Here is a 22,635-nt window from a genome sequence, read left to right as displayed (position 1 = left end):
GGGGAAAAACATAACTAGAAGGCAAACAGACAAACTTGGCTGGGCTGGCAAGACACGACTGGAACACAGAGGGAGTATCGACGACGAACTGGCAAAGGACTGAAAACATGAGGGGGGTTATAAAGCAAAAAAGTAAATTGACACACAGGTGAACATGACAAACTAATAATGAGTTAACAAGGAGGGTGGGACTAGACAATAGACGGGAGAGCGCATGACACAGAGAGACAACACAAGCCATGCGCTCACATGAAACATGACAAGAACATGCAGCCAATGAGAGAACTCATTAACCGCATGTTCATGACAAGACAAGCACAACACAGAGGCACACGACAAAAGCACGTGACCACAATGTAAACACAGAGCCACGTGCTTTGACAACAGACGCAAGACACAAGCACACGATGAATGAAAACACTCACCGTGCGCTCACACACGCAGCGTGCATGCTTCATCCCAGCGCCGACCAAAACCGAAACCAACAAGACTGAGACGCTGGGAATGAAACACCACGCTGCAGACAGACGAAAACACAAACACGAGTACAAGAGTGCACGCGTCTGAGAGACGCAGAACGCGCGCGCGGCCGCATCAAGCAGGAGCACGCACACTCTGCGTACACCCACGACGACGCGCGCGCACACAGAGACAGAAACCGGACCAGACATGGGTAGTGTCCGAGCTCTGCCACCAAAACAAGAGTTTACAAGACCAGAGTGGCAGAAACCTGACAATAGTATTATAATATATAGTATAATAATGATAAAAATTAAATACAAATAAATTAAATAAATCAATAAATAATATAAACCAGCCCTCTCTTTCTCTTTTGCTTCCATTAGGTGAATGAGAATAAATATGAGTGTGTGTTGTGTATCGTGTATGTATATATGTAGTGTGTATATACAATATGGATGTGTGTGTGTGTGTGTGTGTGTATGTACATATCAATCACACACACACACACACACACACACACACACACACACACACACACACACACACACACACACACACACTATATATATATATATATATATATATATATATATATATATATATATATATATATATATATATATGTGTGTGTGTGTGTGTGTGTGTGTACATGTAAAGATTTTTATTAACATTATTTAAAAAAAAATACATTTATATTTTAAATAATAATTTGTTAATAGTATCATTTTCCTAAAAAATGAAACAAAAAGAATTGATAGAAGTGACAGTTCTAAAGTTCAATTTCAAAGTTTTTTTTTTTTTTTTTAAGATCTGAGGAGAACAATCTGTTGCTGCTTTCAGTAGTATGGCAATAATTGTCATGCAAAATGTCATTCAAACTCACATTATTAGCGTTTAACACTGAATAAAGCACATCGTTGATCATTGTCAGTTTTCTGTTGTTCAGTTTTGGTAAAAACATGCACGTTTTCCATTGTAATCGAAATATATGTAAATGGCCACATAGAGCCTATGTTTCCATTACAGATATTATTGAGAACATTACATATTCTTTTATAAAACATAAAATCACTTACAAAAGCTAACAAGTATATCTAATGAGCCAATATTATATATAAATAAATAAATAAATAAATAAATAAATAAATGAAGAGGCTATGTATTAAGAAATGAAATCTAATATTTATCATTTATTTGGAAATAAAAAAATCCTTCTTTAATAATAATATTAATAACATTAATGATTGCGATGCAGTGGCGCAGTGGGTAGTGCTGTTGCCTCACAGCAAGAAGGTTGCTGGTTCGAGCCTTAGCTGGGTCAGTTAGCATTTCTGTTATAAGTTTGCATGTTCTTTCTGCGTTTACGTGTATTTCCTCCGAGTGCTCCGGTTTCTCCCACAGTCCAAAGACATATATAAAAGTATAGTTGAATTGGATAGGCTAAATTGACCGTATTGTATGTGTGTTTGCGAATGAGTGTGTATGGGTTTCTCAGTGATGGGTTGCGGCTGGAAGGGCATCGGCTGCGTAAAACATGTGCTGGATAAGTTGGCGGTTCATTCCGCTTTGGCAACCCTGGATTAAAAAAGGGACTAAGCCGAAAAGAAAATGAATGAATGAATGAACATTGATGATGATGATGATAATTATTGTTATTATTATTAATAATAATAATATTATTATTGTTGTTAATAAGAAAGATATTGTTTATTTTGTATTTTTTGAAAAGTCTACTTTTACAATTTGACAAATGCAAACCACTGCAAAATGTTTTAACCAACAGGCCCATGTAATATACAGATACACTTCTTAACAAATAATCTACTGTAAATTAAAAGCAATAACGTATGCTGTTTTTTTTTTTTCCACAAGCTTTGGAGACATAACATAAATTCTTCTTTTAAGTAATAGGTCACCTAAAGCTTTCAACATGAGCCACGTCTGTGTACAAAATGACACCAATGTTTTTAAAGTGCACTGCGAAGAGAGCACAATTTTAATCATTGTGAAGATCGCTAAAACTGAACAGTAAAAATACACTGAAAGCAAATTACACCCAAGAGTGATATATTCTAAATGGATAGGGCATAGGGGGGATAACTGAAAAAAGAACACAGCCAGGAACTATGTTTTTAACTACAGCTCCAGAGGTGTAGTTGCAAGCATGCAAGTTTGCAGCACAGTTTGCGAATGTTCGTTGGAAAGATGGATTTGGGAAATGAAAATCCGCAAATTATATATGTAACCACGGAGATTACAAACTTATTTGGCTAGCCATGGTTTTCGGAAGCTCACCCCAGATCATCCCCACCTTTAATGTGAACACAGCAAGTCCCATATAATGAACAGAAAGAAAGAAAGAAAGAAAGAAAGAAAGAAAGAAAGAAAGAAAGAAAGAAAGAAAGAAAGAAAGAAAGAAAGAAAGAAAGAAAGAAAGAAAGAAAGAACTAAGCAAAACAAAAACATTGTCGCTAATGTGAACCAGATGCCTATAAGCACTCATTTACAGGCATGCAGGGATTTCCACAGGCCCATAATAATCATAAATTTACACAAGAGAATTGTTGCGTCAATCAACGACACTATATCATGATTCTTTCATAGAAGGAAACCTGACAGTTCCCCTAATGAAAGAATCATGAACTGCTGTTTCTTCCCAAAAAAACATTCATGCAGAACTTCATGTTTAGTCGTGAGGAACAAAGCTGGTGATAGGACATTGCTAATTATATTTCACATGCGAGAAGAATGCGCATTTGGAGAAGTTCACAGCATCACAGCACAACTCCACCGTTTGTAATCTGTCCACAGTTTCTGCTAACATTAATAATATTCTGCCATCTTGCATGTGGCAAAACTTTCAAAAAGATGGTCTTTTTAGCCATCTGACATGTCTCGCTGATTATTTTCACTACATGAGCTAGCATGTATTTACTGTAAGCAATGGTTTAAAGTAAAAAAAAAGAGCAGATGGGTAAAAAATGATGGCAAGAAAGGACCAAATATGTCCACTTGTGTATAGCCCATGCTGGGTATTTGGTGTGTTAGCTCAAAACTGAATTATGTTTGACATATGGCAGCACAGCATCTGTGCCAGTGACATGCCATGATCTGGACTGCCAGAAGCTCAGCATATTCTGTGGGGCGGGAAGAATCTGCATGCCTGGGTCATTTCAGCTTGTCTGTTCATGTGTTGTTTGCTCTGTCAACAGGAAGTAGTAGAGCTGGTTAATTTGTTGCAGTAAAACCCGGAAATGATATTATAAGCAATGGGGCCCCCTGAAGAGTTGCGAGTAGATTTTTGTAGAATGGTGGTTTTTGTTTTAAATAAAAAATACTGTCTGTAGTTACAGTTACTGTAGCACATTTTGATCCAAAAAAAGATCATAAAAAACTTGCTTCTTGTTTTGGTCACACTTTACAATATGGTCATATTAGTTAGCATGAGGCTAAAAATCAACACTATTACACACACAAAAAACTTTTGATGTTTGTTCAAACTAATTATTTTAAATGAGCTGAAACAAAACAATTTTTGTTTTTTTGTATTTTTTAACTTAATTGTTTTATGTTAATCTTACATTTGTAAAACTGATTAAGTTACCTTTATTGATTTGTGTTGGTAAAACATGAAGGAATTGTGTGGAACCTAGAGAAATACAGTGTACTCAACCAGGGGCGCCTGCAAGATTTTATTCCTATGTACGTACAAAACCAGCACTGCCCCGTCCCCTTCCCCTAATCATGTCAAGAAACACTGATGCTTACTGTCAAAGTCTACATTATTTAAGGGCATTCGTTACAACATAATTTGTTTTTCTTTTTTTATTTTAATATTTCTTTGAAATCTGAATGTAATAAAAGCACATCAGCACCAAGGAAAAATCAGATACTCAAGACGTAATCTTTAAAATTATGACATATTAAAAAAATTGCAAATATATGACAGAAGATTGTGTTACAATTCAATTAGTGAAGCATTAATTAAATCCTTACTTTCCACTGACCGAAAATCATCCACCCGCACAGTTGAGAAGTGGCAGGGTTTAAACAAAACTATAATTTGTATATTTTTCTTGGAAAAAAATATCTTTTTAAAATAAATATTGTATGTAGTTTGTCTTTGTTTAAATATTTTTCTTGGTCACTTATTTTCTGGATAAAATCCCTAAATAAAAAAGCCTTGAATGGTAGCTGTTCAATGCGAAGAGGCTGCCAGCAGCTACATCTGATGAAAGAAACAGTTTCACCGGCTCTGGTGCTGATGAGACTGCGGTCTCCACTCCATGTGGGGGATAGTGTTTGTCTCATTAGTTTTAGGCCTTTTGGCAAATGTCTCAATTATGTTTATTTGTTTGCAAAAAAAAAAATGCTAACAAAACTAAGCTAATAGATTTCTTTAACCATCTCCCAACATGCAAGTACATACACACTTTAAAACATAGAAACGCACACCTTTTTGTCATTCTTCCTTGCTTTGTCAATATATCCTAGTCTATAATGTTCAATAATCAATTAAAACTATGTAATAAATAAATAAAAAAGCTTCATTAATTCCCGTTCTCTCAGTATGTCTGATAATATTTTATCTTCCGGAGAAAGTCTTATTTGTTTTATTTCAGCTAGAATAAAAGCAGGTTTTAATTTTTTTTTAACACCATTATAAGGTCAATATTATAAGCCCCTTTAAGCTATTTTTTTTTTCGATAGTCTCAAGAGCAAACCATCATTATACAATAACTTGCCCAACTACCCTAACTTGCCTAGTTAACCTAATTAAACTAGTTAGGCCTTTAAATCTCACTTTAAGCTGTATATAAGTGTCTTGAAAAATATCTAGTCAAATATTATTTACTGTCATGGCGAAGATAAAATAAATAATTTATTAGAAATTACCTATTAAATCTTCTCTCTGTTAAACATAAATTGGGGTATAAAAAATTTATCGGGGGCTAATAATTCAGAGGGGCAATTAATTCTATAATTCTATAATATATACACACACACACAGACACACACACACACACACAGACACACGAGTGGGCTTGACAAACCACCTTTTGAAACATTTTTCTCCCTCTCTCTCTCTTAAAAATCAAAAAAATAAATCCCCTACATTTAATTTAGCACTAAATTCCATAATTCTAATTACAATTCTATAATTAGCACCTACTGTGTGTACTGCCACATGTTGTTGAATGCCTTCCCAATTGTAACCCTAGTAGCAAGGAATTCTGGCCCAGATGTAGCATAAAGCTGGCACAGCAGGCATTCATCCATCACTGGCATACAGCATGTGGGCCAATTCTGGCCCGGGTATAGCAGAGGTGGCACCGTCTTTAAGGCGGCACACAAGATTTGGGCCAGAAGTAAAACGTAGTATTTGACCCAGATTTTAAAAAATGTATATGTGGGCCACAGTTTGGCCAGTCTTGACCCACATTTAAAATACATTAAAATAATTTTTAAGTAAAGAAAAAAATTCTATTAATCAGGTCACTTTGAGAAAAAGCACACCCCATAGTGTACCTAAAGCACAATGCTTCATGTGTTTATCAATTTCATTGCAATCGTGACACACCAACCTATCTGGCCCAGTTCAAGTCCAGTTATGAGTTATTAACTTGGCTGAAACTTGACCCAGATATGGTCCGTGTTTGGCCCTTGTCTGGAAGCCAGATTTGGTCCAGTCATGCACCGTAATTCACTGTGGCATGTGGGCCAAACAAAACCTGATTGTGTAGGCCAGAGCTGGGCCAGAGAAATGTTGCTTTGTGGGAAAGTCACTTTAGATAAAAGCATCTGCTAAATAACTAAATGTAAATGTAAACAACTTTAGGATCTCAAGCTGAGAAATCATTTAAATATGGAAATTAATTAATTTGTCAAAATCGCTGTCACTTTAGCACTCATTCTGATGAAATAAGAGGATAAAAACCACTGGAGAAGTTCACTGAGAAAATTCACAGCAACTCCTCCAACACTTATTGAGCATAATTATAAATGTCACTATTTGTAAGCACAGAGAGAACTCAAATTATTCAATAAATACAAGCTAACGAGGACACCGTGACAAGCCAGTTCGCAATCATGACAGAACGAACAGATTTGTTTATCTGAAACCCAATTGTTTGGAATAAAACAGTCAGCCTCAAAAAGGGCTGACAGTATGAAATTACAGAAAACAGAGAAGTTCTTCAAAAACGGGAAGTCACACCACAGCCAAACGCCTAGAGAAAAACAAAGATAAAGAAGAAAAAGGGGACTTTGCTTACATATTTCCCCACCCTTTTACCAAAAGACACATCCAAATGTAATATTTATCTTAGCATCTAGCTTGGGAGCAATTGTGTATGACTGGTGACTGTCCAGATGCATGAATGACTTGCAGGCAAGGGAGATGAAGAGGGGTGGTGACACTCAACCCAAAGTAGATGCTATTTCCTTTTCAGGCTCCTCTGACCCCTAGCTTGGGAGGGGAAAAAAGTTTTCTCCCCCTTCCTTCTCACTCTCCCACTTTCTTTCCCTCTCTCTTACACAATCTCATTTTAGAGGGTGTCTGCAAACTACATGCAGACTTTCTGCATCAAGTGTCAAGCGAGTAAGAAGAAAGTTCGTTCCCTCTGGGCTCCCCGTTGGACTTGGAGGATTCACGGCGCTCAGATGGAGTGAAAAATCGCATGGAAGGACTTTGGAAAGTCTATGGATATGGCACACACAGTCAAAACTCCACTCAGGAGGTCTTTTAGCGAGCATGTGAAGGATTCCACTAACAAGGCTTGGGATACATTCTGGAAGAGCGCACGTGAGAAGCGACTCTCAGGTAGGAAGAGTGTGGCTTTACTCTACTGCTGCTGTTGTTGTTGTTGACAGATCACTCTGGTGGTCCATTGACATTCTTGCTGGCTTTCTTAATGAACTTTGTACAACTGAGGTAATTTGACATGCTAAATTTTGTTTAAACATACCAAGAATGTACATTTGGGAACTTTTTAAAAGGTTTTATATAAACAGTTGGATTCACTTTATTTTGATGGTCCCTTAAACACATTTTGTTGATTTTACAGTCTGTAGGCCCACACAGAACTTGCACCCACAGAAAGACGCATATTTCCACAGATTGTTGAGTCCATCAGTGAGTCTGTTTATATTCAGTACTTGTAAATATATACATTATTTATTTCATTTTTATACATTTTGATGATATTATTGATTAGTGTGCAAATGTGTACATGATGTTTGTATAAGTTTGCATATATTTAGTGGATATATTACTGTAAATGATTTTTGAACTGCGAGAGTGTGTCTGAGCCTCGGACATTATCAGGAAGGCTATTCCAGAGTTTAGGAACCATAAATGAGAAGGTTCAATCTCCTTTACTCGACTCAACTTTTTTTTACCAGAAGCCCTGAGTTTTGAAATCTTAAAGAGCAAGTTGGATTGTAGTTTGGATTGTGGATTGTGGATTGTAGTGTGTGACAGGATGTTGGTTAGATAAACAGGAGCTCGATTATTTAAAGCTTTATAGGTAAGACGCAATATTTGTAAACCAATACGAAACTTAACAGGCAGCCAGTGTAAGGAGGATAAAATTGGGGTGATATGATCATATTTTCTAGACCTGGTAAGAACTCTGGCAGCTGCATTTTATACTAGCTGAAGTTTGTTAATAGAGGATACTGGGAAACCAGCAAACAGAGCATTACAGTAATCCACCCTAGAAGTCATAAAAACATGGACTAGCTTTTCTGCATCTGAGATGGATAGAGTACTTCGTAACATTTCTCAGATGAAAGTAGGCAGTTTTTGTGTCAAAGGATATATGATTTTCAAATGTTAAATTACTATTCAATATAACAAAAATATTTTATAGTACAGCTAACGCTAACGCTAACTTTGTATCCCTCTAATTGCAGGTCGAGTTGTGAGATCTGCTGTGTACAGGATATAAGTCCAATAAGTAATAATTCTGTTTTGAGTTTAAGAGAAGAAAATTGTTGGTCATCCAGTCTTTAACATCTTTAATACACTCAGTTAGCTTAGACATTTCAGACGTTTCATCAGGTTTAGTTAAAATATATAATTGAGTATCATCTGCACAGCAATGAAAGCTAATCCCATGTCTTCTAATAATGTCTCCCAGGGGTAGCATGTATATTGTAAACTGCAAAATGCCTTAAACCATTGTAGAGCCTGTCCATGGACACCTGTAGAATTTAAGCGGTCTATGATGATATTGTGGTCAACGGTGTCAAATCCACTAAGATCCAGTAAAACTAATAACGAGATGCACCCTTGGTCAGCAGCTAAGGCTAAATCAGTGGTTATTTTCACTAATGCGGTTTCTGTACTGTGATGAGGCCTGAAACCTGACTGAAACACTTCTAAAACATTGTTCACCTGCAAAAAGTTGCATAAATGGGCAAAAACAACTTTTTCTATTATTTTAGACATAATTGGAATATCTGAAATAGGCAATTATTAGCTAGGTTGCTGGGGTCTAGTTGTGGTTTCTTAATAATAGGCTTAATAACAGCTAGCTTGAAAAGATTTGGAACATGGCCTAAAGAAAGAGAGGAGTTGATGAGGTTAAGAAGAGGTTTTGTCTTTTACAGGTAGCAATTATTTTAGTAATTTGAAAAGTAAAAAAAAAAATAAAGTTGGCAGATTTCTGACCTTGAATTTAGCAAACAATTTTGTGTTTCATAGACATCAAATAGACATCTAAATGTAGACAGCTTGGCTAAAACAAGGCTAAGAATAGCCCAAAACTAGACTTTAGGGCTTTGAGTCTAAGAAAAGCGCATTACATATAAAATTCATTATTATTATCATTTTTATTATTATTATTATTTATATTATTATTATTATTATTATTATTATTATTATTATTATTAGACTAGTCTAGTTTTGGCCTATTCTTAGACGTCTAATAAATTTTTAGTGACAGCCCAAATTTAGCCTTGTTTTAGCCTAGACGATTATGTTTAGACATCTATTAGACGTCTTTTAGACTACAGTTAGATTAATAATAGACTAATAATTCTCATTAGAGTGTTAGTTGACTGTTGGGTTAGGGTCAGTGTATGCTGATGTACTCACAAAGTTTCTTATAGTCATGACAAGATCTGTTAAGGAAGTAATATCCGCAGATACTCTAATGTGAATTAGTTGGCGTGTAGTTGGAATGCAACTTAAAGTGATAGTTCACACAAAATAAAAATTCTGTCATCATTTAGTCACCATCCACTTATCCCAAACCCATTAGATCTGTTCTTCTTTCTACCACAAAAGAGATTATAAAAAATTATTTCTATAGTAATATTTTTATCGTACTAAGTTGATGGGTCAAACAGCATTTTTTCAAATCTTCTTATGTGGTAAACAGAGGAACGAAACTCCTAAAACCACACAAGTGAGAGTAATTTATTTATTTCTAGGTGAACTATCCCTTAAAGTGAAGTACTATTTGTGTACATCATGTGTGGCAACTACTCGAAATCTTCAGCGATGATTGGCCTTTAAACAGCTTAAGCCAGTTTCTTTTAACTCTGAGTGAGATGTGGTTAAAAAAAAAACTCTTGACATGTTAACAAGAGCCAGCTAATTGCTCGGATATCCACATCACGAGCACCCTAGGCACGGCAGGAAATGGCCTTTGGTTGGAAAGAGGGCTAAATCTTCCTTGATCATTTTTCTATCTCTTTCTTGAAGGGGGCTCGAGGGTGGGGATTTCTGTCTGTCATATGTTACAAGCCTGTCTTAATATTTACACCCTGACCAAGCTTGTCATACCTCGGTCCAAATACGGCTGTAGCGCAAAAGATCACGAGGTGCATCCAAAGATCCATGTCAGCCAGATGTGATCCATAAATGAGCAACTTTAGAGCAAAAAAAGCTTTCTGAGAGCCAATTAAAACAGATTGTTGCCAAACCCTAATTAAATGCTGCACGGCGCCAAGGACTTTTTTTTATTTTTTTCTGTGGCACTTCACACGACACCACGGCCAAGTAAAATACAATGCAAAACTAGTGTCTGGCATCTGGAGTAAACATCTGGCTAGGAAAGATTGGAGTTTTTTGTATCGACATGGGCTGATGTGTGAGGTACTGCGGTATCTGGTTCATGTCAAAGTCAGAACACATGGAGGGCCTTTGCAACAAAAACATTGATAATTGCCTTTCCTTCTTTTCTATTGTAATGCTACAATCATTTTTACCTGAGGTTTATACTGAACAGATTGTCCCTCACCATTCAGTCAGCTCTTATTACACTCTTGCCAAGAGGCATTACCTCATTGCAGGAACCAGAGCCACGTGTTTCTGGTGTGCCTGTCAGAGCAGTGTTTGCATGTGTGAACGATAGGGAAACTGTGTATAAAGAGTTCTGAGAGCCATTATGATGCAGAGCAGGCCTGTTAGCTCCAGAGATTACTGTGAGAATGCCTCACCAGATGTTGCAATCTCTTAAAAAAAAGAAAGAAAGAAAACTAGGAAGGGGTGGTTGAAAAGAAACATACACAGCTGGAAAAAAAAGGGAAGGAAATGGGGTCAAATTGCATATTTTTCTAAGCTACAATAACAGCATAGAGAATCTCTGAAAAAAAACGAAGGTTCTTCTTTTTACTGCGGCCATTAATATTTTACGATTTTGGTTTGCAGATCTTTTGGGGGAATTCTTTGAATTTGCAATGTCACTTCTGGGAAATCATTCGGCTTCTGAATTCCTGATTTGAAAATGCTGTCATGATGGTTCAATCTGAACTGTATTTAAAACAACTTATTTTTATAGATCCTCCTAAAAAATCATTTTGAATATTTGAACAGATGTGTTTATATTATTGAATCCTAACCAGATGTGATGTGGTAAAGCCAACAAGTGGTTATAAATTGAACGCAGCATCACAGCAAATGTTTTGGGGTTCATTATAATTATCACATTATTCATTTATCAACCAGAACTATGGAGTATTTGTAGTAAAACTATATTTTGTAGGTCACTGATATGAGGTTTAATGTGATTGCACATTATGGAGGCCTATTTCAATATTTTTTTACTTAGCTATGAGATTATGTGTGAGATATTTAAGTTATAATATTTTTAAAAAGTTGTATGAGTTGTAAATTATGATGTCACAGTTAAAAGAAATCAACTACATATTGTGAGAACCATTATGACATTCATTCATTCATTTTCAACCGATATTACTTGGCCGGGTCACAGGGGCAGCAGTCTTAGGAGAGAACCCCAGACTTCCCTCTCCCCAGACACTTCCTCCAGCTCCTCCGGTGGGATCCTAAGACGTTCCCACACCAGGCAAGGGACATAGTCCCTCCAGCAAGACCTGGGACTTCCCCGAGGTCTCCTCCTGGTGGAACATGGCTGGAACACTTCCCTAGAAAGGTGTCCAGGAGGCATTTGAAACAGATGCCTGAGCCATCTCAGCTGACATCTCTCGATGTGGAGGAACAGCGGCTCTACTCAGAGCTCCTTCCGGGTGACAGAGCTCCTCATCCTATTTATAAGGGTGCGCCCTGCCACTCTGTAAAGGAAACTCATTTTGGCTGCTTGTATCCGAGATCTTGTCCTTTCGGTCATGACCCAAATCTCATGACCATAGGTGAGAGTAGGAACATAGATTAACTGGCAAATGGAGAGCTTTGCCTTTCAGCTCAGCTCCACAACAGACCAGTACATCGAGCGCATTACTGCTGCCGCTGCACCAATCGGCTAGTCAATCTCACGTTCCATCCTTCCCTCACTTGAAAACAAAACCCTGAGATACTTGAACTCCTCCACGTGGGGTAATAACTATCCTCCAACCTGGATATGGCAAACCACCTTTTTCTGATGGAGCACCATGGCCTCAGACTTGGAGGAGCTGATTTTCATCCCAGTCGTGTAACACTCAGCAGCAAACTGCCCCAGTGCATGCTGAAGGTCCATGTTTGTGGAAGCCAACAGAACAACACCATCTGCAAATAGCAAAGATGAGATCCTGTGGTCCCAGAACCGGACCCCCTCCAGCCCTAGGCTCCGCTTTGAAATTCTGTCCATTAAAATTATGAAAAGAATTGGTGACAAAGAGCAGGGCTGAGCCTTGGCTGGGCCAGTTGGCATTTCTGTGTGGAGTTTGCATGTTCTCCCCGTGTTCACGTGGGTTTCCTCCGGGCGCTCTGATTTCCCCCACAGTCCAAAGACCTGTGGTAAAGGTGAACTGGGTAGGCTAAATTGTCCGTAGTGTATGTGTGTGAAGGAGTGTGTATGGATGTTTCCCAGTGATGGGTTGCAGCTGGAAGGGGCATCTGCTGTATGAAACATATGCTGCATTAGTTGACGGTTCATTTCGCTGTGGCAACCCCAGATTAATAAAGGGGCTAAGCTGAAAATAAAAGGAATGAATAAATGAATGAATGAATTTATTGATTGATTGACTGATTGATTTATTGATTGATTGATTAGTGAATGAATGAATGAATGAATGAATATAATTTGAGGTGCGAATGATATATTTCCAATTAATCTAAGCATGCAAATGCATGTTTACCTAGAAAACCACAGTACTTTTCTCATGAATATGAATTCATATTTTTAGTGCAAAGCTTTTACCAGACAGCGAAACTAAAGTTATGCCTACATTAGGTTTTAGTATGTGATTTTAAAACCAGTATTCCCAGGAGTCTGTTAATGTTTTTCACAAGTGGCTTTGCTGAATAACCGCAGTCCATCAGTAAGATAATAAATTCCACTTATTTGTTTTTCAGGGGCTTTGCAGTTCCCCATTTCATAGCCTTAATCTTGTACGCAAATGTAATAGATTATAAAAACACATTTTACAACATCTTTTATTGAAAATAGACTATAAATAAAGACTTAAAGGGATAGCTAACCCAAAAATGGAAATTCTGTGATTAGTTATTCACCCTTTACTTGTAGCAAAATGTATAGCTTCTTCTTCTGTTTAACACATACACACAGATATTATGAAGAGAGCTGAAAAACTGTAACTTTTGACTTCCACAGCAGGCCCCATAGTCAGCCTGGTGAAAGGTGTGTGGTTCTTTTTTTTTTTTTTTTTTTCAAACAGTGGACCTTTTTGCAGTTATACACCTCAGTTTCTATTTAACTATAAGATTTAAATACTGACTTGTGTTGTCTCTTTGTGTCATGTGCTCTCCCGTCTATTGTCTAGTCCCACCCTCCTTGTTAACCCATTATTAGTTAACTATGTTCATCTGTTTGTGTGTTAATTTCCTACAGTTTATAAACCCCTTATGTCTGCTGTCCTGTGCCAGTTCGTCATCACATGTCGTCGTTTGAAGTCTTGTCCTGTTGTGTTTCCAGTCCTGTTCCTTACCAGCCAACCCAGTGAAGTTTGTTTGTGTGTTTGTTAATGTTGTCCCCCTCGGGGTATTTTATTTTGCATTTTATTTTTATTATTTAATAAATTCCCATTTCCCTGCATTTGAGTCCTCGCTCCTTTTTCCCCCATTTCCCCTCACCAACCCTGACATTAGTCACCATTTGGCCATTCCAATAAAAAATAATAATTAAAACATAATAATAATAAAACTATAATAATGAATTCTTCAGAATTTTTCTTGCCTCTTTGGTAAAAAAAAAAGTACATAAGAAAATTCCTGGATATCAACAATAGCCAAAATACATTCAAATTAATTTAATATGGTCCGCTTCTGGTGTTTCACACCTTTTCATTGCTCATTTTTATTTCAGGAATAAGGTCCAAGATTTAGAATAAAAGTTACCTGAAAAAATGTTTTCTCTGTTTAAAAACAATACACCAAAACAACAGCAGACAGAGGATTCCGTATGGTCTTAAAGCCTTTTTTTCGATGGATTATTTTCATTATTTATGACGGCATAGCAGTCAAAATACGACAAATGAGCTCATGTATGGGACAAATTCTGGGCCTTTGTCAGTGAGGGGTGAGTCTTCCGAACCACCCTAACCCCCTGGCTACAGGCCTGAAAAGTTAGAACACATGTTTTATGCTTATAGTAAACATGTTTTTAGAAATTTAACTGTAAAAGCTCACCTGCAGGTGTTTTAGGCGCAGGTCAGATTTTTCCCAGGTCATATATTATTTTGTTTATATTAATTTTGTCTAAAACATGATTAGACCTGTCCAGTTTTGCCTGGAATGCATCCCAGACCACCTTCTGAAGTGGTTTAAGACATGAGTGTCCACACTCAGTCCTGGAGGTCCAACCCTAATCAAACACACCTGAACCAGCTAATCAAGCTCTTACTAGGTATACTAGAAACTTCCAGGCAGGTGTGTTGAAGCAAGTTGGAGCTAAGATCAGCAAGACACCGGCCCTCCAGGACCAACTTTGGACACCCCTGGTTTAAGTGATCGGATTTATATCCGATCAGAATAAAACAAATGAAATGACCAAACGAAGGGACATCTGACGGCTGAGGACAACGCTTGCTATTAAAGCCTTCATGGAACATCCGTTATTTAAAAAAAAAAAAAAAAACAATGGCTAAAATAGGGAAAGGGAGGTCATTTACTGGACAAGTCAATAAATATACAGGATTTCCCAGTTAATCATGGAACCTCAGGGATAGGGACAGATTTTCATCTGTTAGGAAGTAAGTAACTTTAGCCTTACCCTGATTGGCAGTCTTTTTGAACCACAATATTTTGTGATAATGACGTCGCTGCCTGCCTTTTCTGCCTCTCTTGCTCTTTTCGACTCATAGCATTACCCAGTATGGCATCTAAGATTCAAATGTTACCACTCAGTGGATTGTCATGTGACTCGCGTCACATTATTGTGGCTTTGAGGCTCCATGGGATTCAAATTACTGGCCATAGTTATTTAAGTTACACTTTTTTAACAATATATATTAAATAAAAATTATAAAAATCATATAATAAATATAAACTACATAAAATAATTAAAAGGACAAATTCTGGAGCTTTTGGCCATGGTGGTGGTTCGTTCAAATAACCTGAACCCCCCCCTGGCTACAGGCATGCTTAGTTTTTGTTTTTTATATTATGGAAATCAGTGGTTTCAGGTTTTTAATTGGCTACAAAATGACTTCCTTTGTGTTTAACAGAAGAGAGAAACTCAAAACAAAAAGTCTGTAACCACCTGAGGGTGTGTAAACAGTGAGTAAATGTAAAATTTTGAGTGGACTATCCCTTTAAACAAACAATAAAGTTCCAAAGGAACTAAAAATATGGTTTTAAAGTTGAGCTGAAATCTGGCATATCGGAATTATCATTCCAATTACTTACGACTAGTCTGTACTATGCTAAATGTAAAATTAATCACATCTGTCAGCAGTTTTCCATGGGAAGTGCAAATAGCTGATTAGAGTAACAGATTTACACATGTGCCTCTCCATAAATAGCCCTCAAAGGTTAGGTGGGCATGAGGTAGGTGTTCACATACCCTCATAACCATATATAATCGCTTCTCATTGCCGGCCAAGGCTCATTAAACCAGCTGCAACTCAGATTTACAGCTTGGTCTCCCTCTATTGTCCCATGTGACCAAGGGTTGATTGGACATCGGATGTGTTGGAATTTGTGCTGCTCCGGTCAATGGCTGAACAACTGGTAAATGAATTAACAGTCTGTGAGACTAAAGTGATCATAGCTCATTTTGACAAAGGCATTATAACATGTTGTCTTTTTTTCAAAATGGACAATTACACTAGCTGTATCCATGCACAAACTTAGAATAGCATATAAAACCTACACATAATAAAGCACTATTCACATATATGTGTTTTAGAGAATTAAGATCATCACTTAATGACAAATGAGCCTGATGTACTGATAGTAAAATCTGTTTTTAAAAAGCAGGGGAACTACTTTAGCTAATTTTCTTTCATAATAAATAAGAGCAGCAAATGCACTGCCAAATTGTTTTGCATTACTGCAAAGCTTTCTGGAATACTTGATTCTAAAGGATCAATCATATTATTCCAAAGTGTTATGTTCGGGATAAAGTACATCCAGATGGTTTTTAATTGCAGAATAAAGCCAAAAAGGCTTATAGGCAGTCTGATGCAAATCGGAAGTGCACTACTCTGCGAAAACAACCATCCTGATGAACTTTATCCTGCTTATTACATGACTCCCTACACACAACACAGTAAAGCGTATGAAGCTAACCTGTGCACTTTTCAATCACAAGATGGTGGCAAACAGTCAAGAATGCAAAGCTGACAGAAACAAAAACGTCTGAATAAACATACTGACCTACTTATTTATTCACAAGATGGAGGATTTGAACACATTCACTGAAGGTGATTCAAAGTTCTCGGATGAGCCTGTGTTATTCAGCAGTGGTTATCTGGGAATAACATTCCTTGGAATGTTGGAATTGACCAATCAGAATGGGGTATACCAGACAGCCGCGTAATAATCCCAGATAACAACTACTGAAACTAATAACATGCTGTCATGTTTCTGCTCCTGACAGTTTGAAGCCATCTTGTGACCGAATAATATGTAGGTGGTTATAATATTATATAATTTAATATAATATAATATTCATTCTTTCATTTTTCTTTAGCTTAGTCCCTATATTTTTCAGGGGTTACCACAGCAGAAAGAACTGCCAATTCATCCAGCACATGTTTTATGCAGCAAACGCCCTTGCAGCCATAACCTATCACAGGGAAACACTCATACACTCTTGCATTTACACACATACACTACGGCTAATTTAGCTTATTCAAATCACCTATATTGCATGTTTTGGGGACTATGGGGAAAACTGGAGCACCCGAAGAAACCCCACATAGATATGCCAACTGTTTGAGGTTCTTGTGTGGCACAATAATATAATATAATATAATATAATATAATATAATATAATATAATATAATATAATATAATATAATATAATATAAGCTTAGTTTTCCACACTGTCCCACACAGTACATCATTAAAATCCACTTTTATTTATTTATTTTTTTTACTGCACACTTGTTAATGCTAAAATTCAGTAACAAAACAAAATTAAAACATTTGTTAATATTACCAATAATAATGTTCTAGGGTACAAAAATAATTGAATTAATATATTTTTATTTGAAATTTTGGGGAAATTTTTCTCAGATTTTTATAAAAAAAAGTACTGCAAGGATTTAATATTAAATACAATAAAACTGACAGTCAAGTTATTGACCTTTTTTTTTTTTTTTAAATAAGTGCCCATTAAAATGTTAGATGAAAAGAGCTGATAAAAACAAAGGGATAATAATAATAATTGTGTATGGCTATACACTCAAAGTGCTTCACAGTCATGAGGGGGGGGGGGGGGTCTCTCCACACCACCAGGAGTGTGCAGCATCCACTTGGATAATGGAACAGCAGCCACAGTACAACAGTGCCAGTGCGCTCACCACACATCAGCTATAGGTGGAGTGGAGAGCCAATGATAGAGACAATTCTTAGGATGGGGTTGATTGGGAGGCCACGATTGGTAAGGGTCTATAGAGGGAATTTGGCCAGGACACCGGGGTTACACCCCTACTCTTTATGAGAAGTGCCATGGGATTTTTAATGACCACTGACAGTCAGGACCTCAGTTTAATGTCACATCTGAAAGACGGTGACCACTGACAGAGTAGTGTCCCCTTCACTTTTACTGGGGCATTACTCACACAGACCACAGGTTGAGCGCCCCCTGCTGGCCTCACTAACACCACTTCCAACAGTAACCAAGTGTTCCCATGTGGTCTCCCATCCAGGTACTAACCAGGCTCAGCCCTGCTTATCTTCAGTGAGTAACCTTGAGTAAGATAAATTGAGTAAGATTTAGTGAGTAAAATAAATATAGAATTATATACAATAACTATAATTATTTGTATGCATTGACTAACTTCAAAATAGTTGTTTTTAGGCAGTATTTTACTTGATTTGATTTGATTTAATTTGATGATCCTGAACCCCCACAAAGTGTGCACAACTCAAAACCTCTTCCTCCAGCAGTTTGAGAATCATGTATCCCACCCGTTGGATTGAGCTGTTTAAAGACTAACAAGAAAGTTATGTAGAAAAATCACGAAAACAAGACCAACACAGAGAATCATTTACCAACTTGAATAATGCAATACTGTTAGTACAATAATACATTTGCAAATAAAATATTTGAGAATGCCCTCCCGCTGTGCTGCACCAAAAACTCATAAATTAAACTCTACATACTAAATGGCCGCTTAGAGAACTGACCTCTTTAACTGCCAAAATGTCCTCCACATGACTCTCAGGGCACTGTTTATGACTTCTCTTTCTCTAATGACCTCATTTTCCTCCCCTTACAGCCTTTTCAAAAAGATTTAGCTTTCCTTCATTCTCATTCAGTTCAACAGGATAATCTGGAATCATGGGCTAATCAGAAGTTTCATCCCTGAAGGAAGGATTCAGATCCTTCATTACCTTTGATTATGCATAAAATTGTCATCTTTCAATACTTTGCACCGCCAAAGCAACTGTCATCATTACAGCACTTAAAGTTAGTAAATGAATACTTTTCAGCTACACCTTATACCATTGAGTAGACACAAATGACTGCCATTTATAAGATTTCTGTTTAAGTACTCAGGTATCCCCACCTCATTAACTTACCTCTGGTTTACCTTAGTTGGATTTTCCTAGCTACACCCACGCCTAAAACTGCCACACCTGTTCACAATCAATAAATTACTTGAATAGGACCTGCCTAACAAAGTGAAGTAGACCAAAAGATCCTCAAAAGCTAGAATTTTACCAGTTATATTCAATTTTGAGAACACCCACAACTTTAAAAGCTTCTCAGTTGACTAGCTAAGAGTTCTAGAAGACCAAAAACTGACTTCATCAATACTGATTGACACATGTAGCACACTTTGAATGAGTTTCATTTTATCAACTCAAAATGATGTGTCATAAAGTTGAAATCAGTTATGAATTGTGTGATATAAACTCAGAATTCCTAGAAAAAAAAGTCTGAACTGTTTGAATTGTGAGATATACACTCACCGGCCACTTTATTAGGTACAACTTACTAGTACTAGGTTGGACCCTCTTTTGGCTTAATCCTTTGTGACATAGATTCAACAACGATCTGTACATATTCATCAGAGATTGTGGTCCATATTGACATGATAGCATCAAGCAGTTGCTGCAGATTTGTCAGCTGCACATCCAATCTGCCAATCTCCTGTTCCACCACATCCCATTGGATTGAGATCTGGTGACTATGGAGGCCATTTGAGTATAGAGAACTCATTGTCATGTTCTAGAAACCAGTCTGAGATGATTTACGCTTTATGACATGGCACGTTATCCAGCTGGAAGTACCCATCAGAAGATTGCACTGTAATTAGTGCACTGTGGTCATAAAGGGATGGACATGGTCAGCAACAATACTCAGGTAGGCTGTAGCATTGACACAGTGCTCAATTGGTACTAATGGGCCCAAAGTGTGCCAAGAAAATATCCCCCACACCATAACACCTCCACCACCAGCCTGAATCATTGATAGAAGGCAGGATGGATCCATGCTTTTATGTTGTTGACACCAAATTTCGACCCTACCATCTGAACGTTGAAGCAGAAATCAAGACTCGTCAGACCAGGAAATGTTTTCCCAATCTTCAATTGTCCAATTTTGGAGAGTCTGTGCGAATTGTAGCCTCAGTTTTCTGTACTTAGCTGACAGGAGTGGTACCCGGTGTGGTCTTCTGCTGCTGTATCCCATTCGCGTCAAGCTTTGATGTTTTGTGCATTCAGAGATGCTCTTCTGGATACCTCAGTTGTAACGAGAGTTACTGTTGCCTTTCTATCAGCTCGAACCAGTCTCATGCTCTTCAGACCTCTGGCATCAACAAGGCATTTGCACCCACAGAACTACAGCTCACTGCATAATTTCTCTTTTTCTGACCATTCTCTGTGACCCTATAGATGATTATACGTGAAAATCCCAGTAGATCAGCAGTTTCTGAAACACTCCGACCAGCCAGTCTGGCAGGAACAACCATGCCACGTTAAAAGTCACTAAAATCGCCTTTTTTCCCCATTCTGATGCTCAGTTTGAACTGCAGCAGATTGGCTGATTATGTCTACATGCCTAAATGCATTAAGTTGCTGTCATGTGATTTATATTTATATTTATATATAAATAAAGTGATCCAGTTACTATGACCATTTATGTGAAGCTGCTTTGACACAATCTGCATTGTAAAAGCGCTATACAAATAATAAATTACAAGTTCAAGTTTACTTCTAAAAATTCTGATTAAAACAATTTGAAATCAAAGATAAAAAGTTGTCATAACCTTCGTTTTTTCAGTGGTAGTTAACTAAATAAAGTTGAATTTAATGTCTAAAGATGACCATAAGAATAAATTGTCACCAACTTGTACACACTGTTTTTAAAAATTATTTAAGAAAGCTGACTAAGTATTTAAACTGACTTTTTAGATAAAAAAATAGGGTTGCTTTAAGTATCAGTAAGTATTCTAAATATGTGTTGGTTTTATTTATCCTTTTGACTAAGAAGCCCAGCAAAAACTTTTATTCACTTATCAAAAAAAAATAAGATTATAATGTGTGACATTAACCGTGTTCCTCTTTGTACACAACCCACAAAGAAATGTTGTATTGTAGATTTGATTCACCTGATTTTATAATAACCTATTACCCAAAGCTTAAACAGACATTTGTTCTTTAAATAATGTGATTTTTTTTTGTAGTTTGTTTGTAGTCTAAGGAAATTTCACATAAAAGAATTTATGAATACATTTCAAGAGACAGTATTTCTAATTTTTTGATAAGTTATAAGTAATAAGTAATAAGTTAATAACTAATAAGTAAATACAAACCTGCAACATTTTGAAAAAATGTTGCTTTTATATAATACATATTTAATTAAAATTTGTATTATTCATATTTTATTGATATTTATTATTATATTTATTTATTTAAAATACAAACATACAGTAAACAATGTCTTAAATATGCAACTTGCATATATTTACATTTATCAGATTTATGCATGTAGATTTATGTATCTAATATAAACCACAGTCTACACCACCCTATTAAATACATTTTATTTGTCTTTATTTATATTTTATTTACATTTTATTTATTTATGATTCTGTTTAACTTATTATTATTGTAGGTGTTGTTGGTGTCGTTGTTGGTCGTGGTTGTGATGTTGTTGTTCATATTATCATAATTATTATTACTACTAGCATTTGTAGTATAAGATTGACCCTATTTCGCAGAAATAACCATCATTAACATCACAAACTAACATTTTGATCCCACTAACACATTACAATTATCTATAGTTAATTACAAAAACATCCAGAAGAGAGCAGAACAGGCTAACCTTTCAAGTTGCTGAAGTTCCGATAAGAATCAAGGCTTAATTTGAAATCAGAAGCTTTATCATTAGTGTGGAGATGATATTAAAAGCTGAAAGTTTTGTCTCTGTTTCGGGGGGCACTTTTCTATTCTGGTTCACAAGCCTGATAAGTGGTGGTCTTGTAAGACTTACAGCAGTTTGCGTCAGCAGTATGAGCTCCAAAGGTGCAAGTTGCCTAATGGTTTTTCACACTGCGATCTGCACAGCGTCTTCTGTAGTGTCGCTTGGCAAGCATGTCTGTTATTGAAGGCCTGCGCTTAAAGTGTCTCTCGCTTAAGCATGGAGAGTCTCATAGCCTTAAATGGCTAGACACCGTCTGGGAGAAATCCAACAGTCTAGTTTCAGAGCCTGTTAAGCCTCAGCAATTTCATCAGACTACTTCATGCATCCACGTATAAAAACAAACTATTAGCTCCCTTTTATTTGGAAACATACAGAAAACTAAATAATAGCAAAATGTAAAGCACTCTGCACCAATCTTCACCCAAAGTGTTATGTGTTTCTGTGCATGGTGAATGTAAAAATGCATTGAAAGGGCAATAGCCGGGTTCCCATCCTAATGTGAACTGAACCTTTAAAAAGTTAGCATAAAACAATCCCAGATGTGAATCAGGTCAGTTTCCATCAAGTAAACAAAGCAAGCATAATGGAGACAGCTGGTTGGTCACAATAATGTTCTCTACATTAGAGTTTATTCAAGCAAATGCGGTCACATCAAGACGTCGGTGCACATGAAGTCATTCATGACGCACAAGAAGTG

General features: G+C 36.8%; 1 protein-coding gene across 2 annotated transcripts in view; it reads left to right on the top strand.

Annotated features, from left to right (window-relative positions):
- The first annotated feature begins 7,036 nt into the window (after nt 1-7,036).
- The window catches only part of si:dkeyp-23e4.3, a 146,054-nt gene continuing 130,455 nt past the window's right edge, over nt 7,037-22,635 (top strand). For both annotated transcript variants that reach the window (XR_012396838.1, XM_005161428.6), the window contains exon 1: nt 7,037-7,285. Coding sequence is in view for 1 of the 2 variants with exons in the window: in XM_005161428.6 (XP_005161485.2) it covers nt 7,165-7,285 (121 nt within the window). In the remaining variant the exon portion in view is untranslated. The remainder of the gene's footprint in view (nt 7,286-22,635) is intronic.

Source organism: Danio rerio, chromosome 21 (assembly GCF_049306965.1).
Source record: "Danio rerio strain Tuebingen ecotype United States chromosome 21, GRCz12tu, whole genome shotgun sequence".
NCBI lineage: Eukaryota > Metazoa > Chordata > Actinopteri > Cypriniformes > Danionidae > Danio > Danio rerio.
Note: the sequence above shows the minus strand (reverse complement) of the source record. Positions and strands in the feature narration are given on the sequence as shown.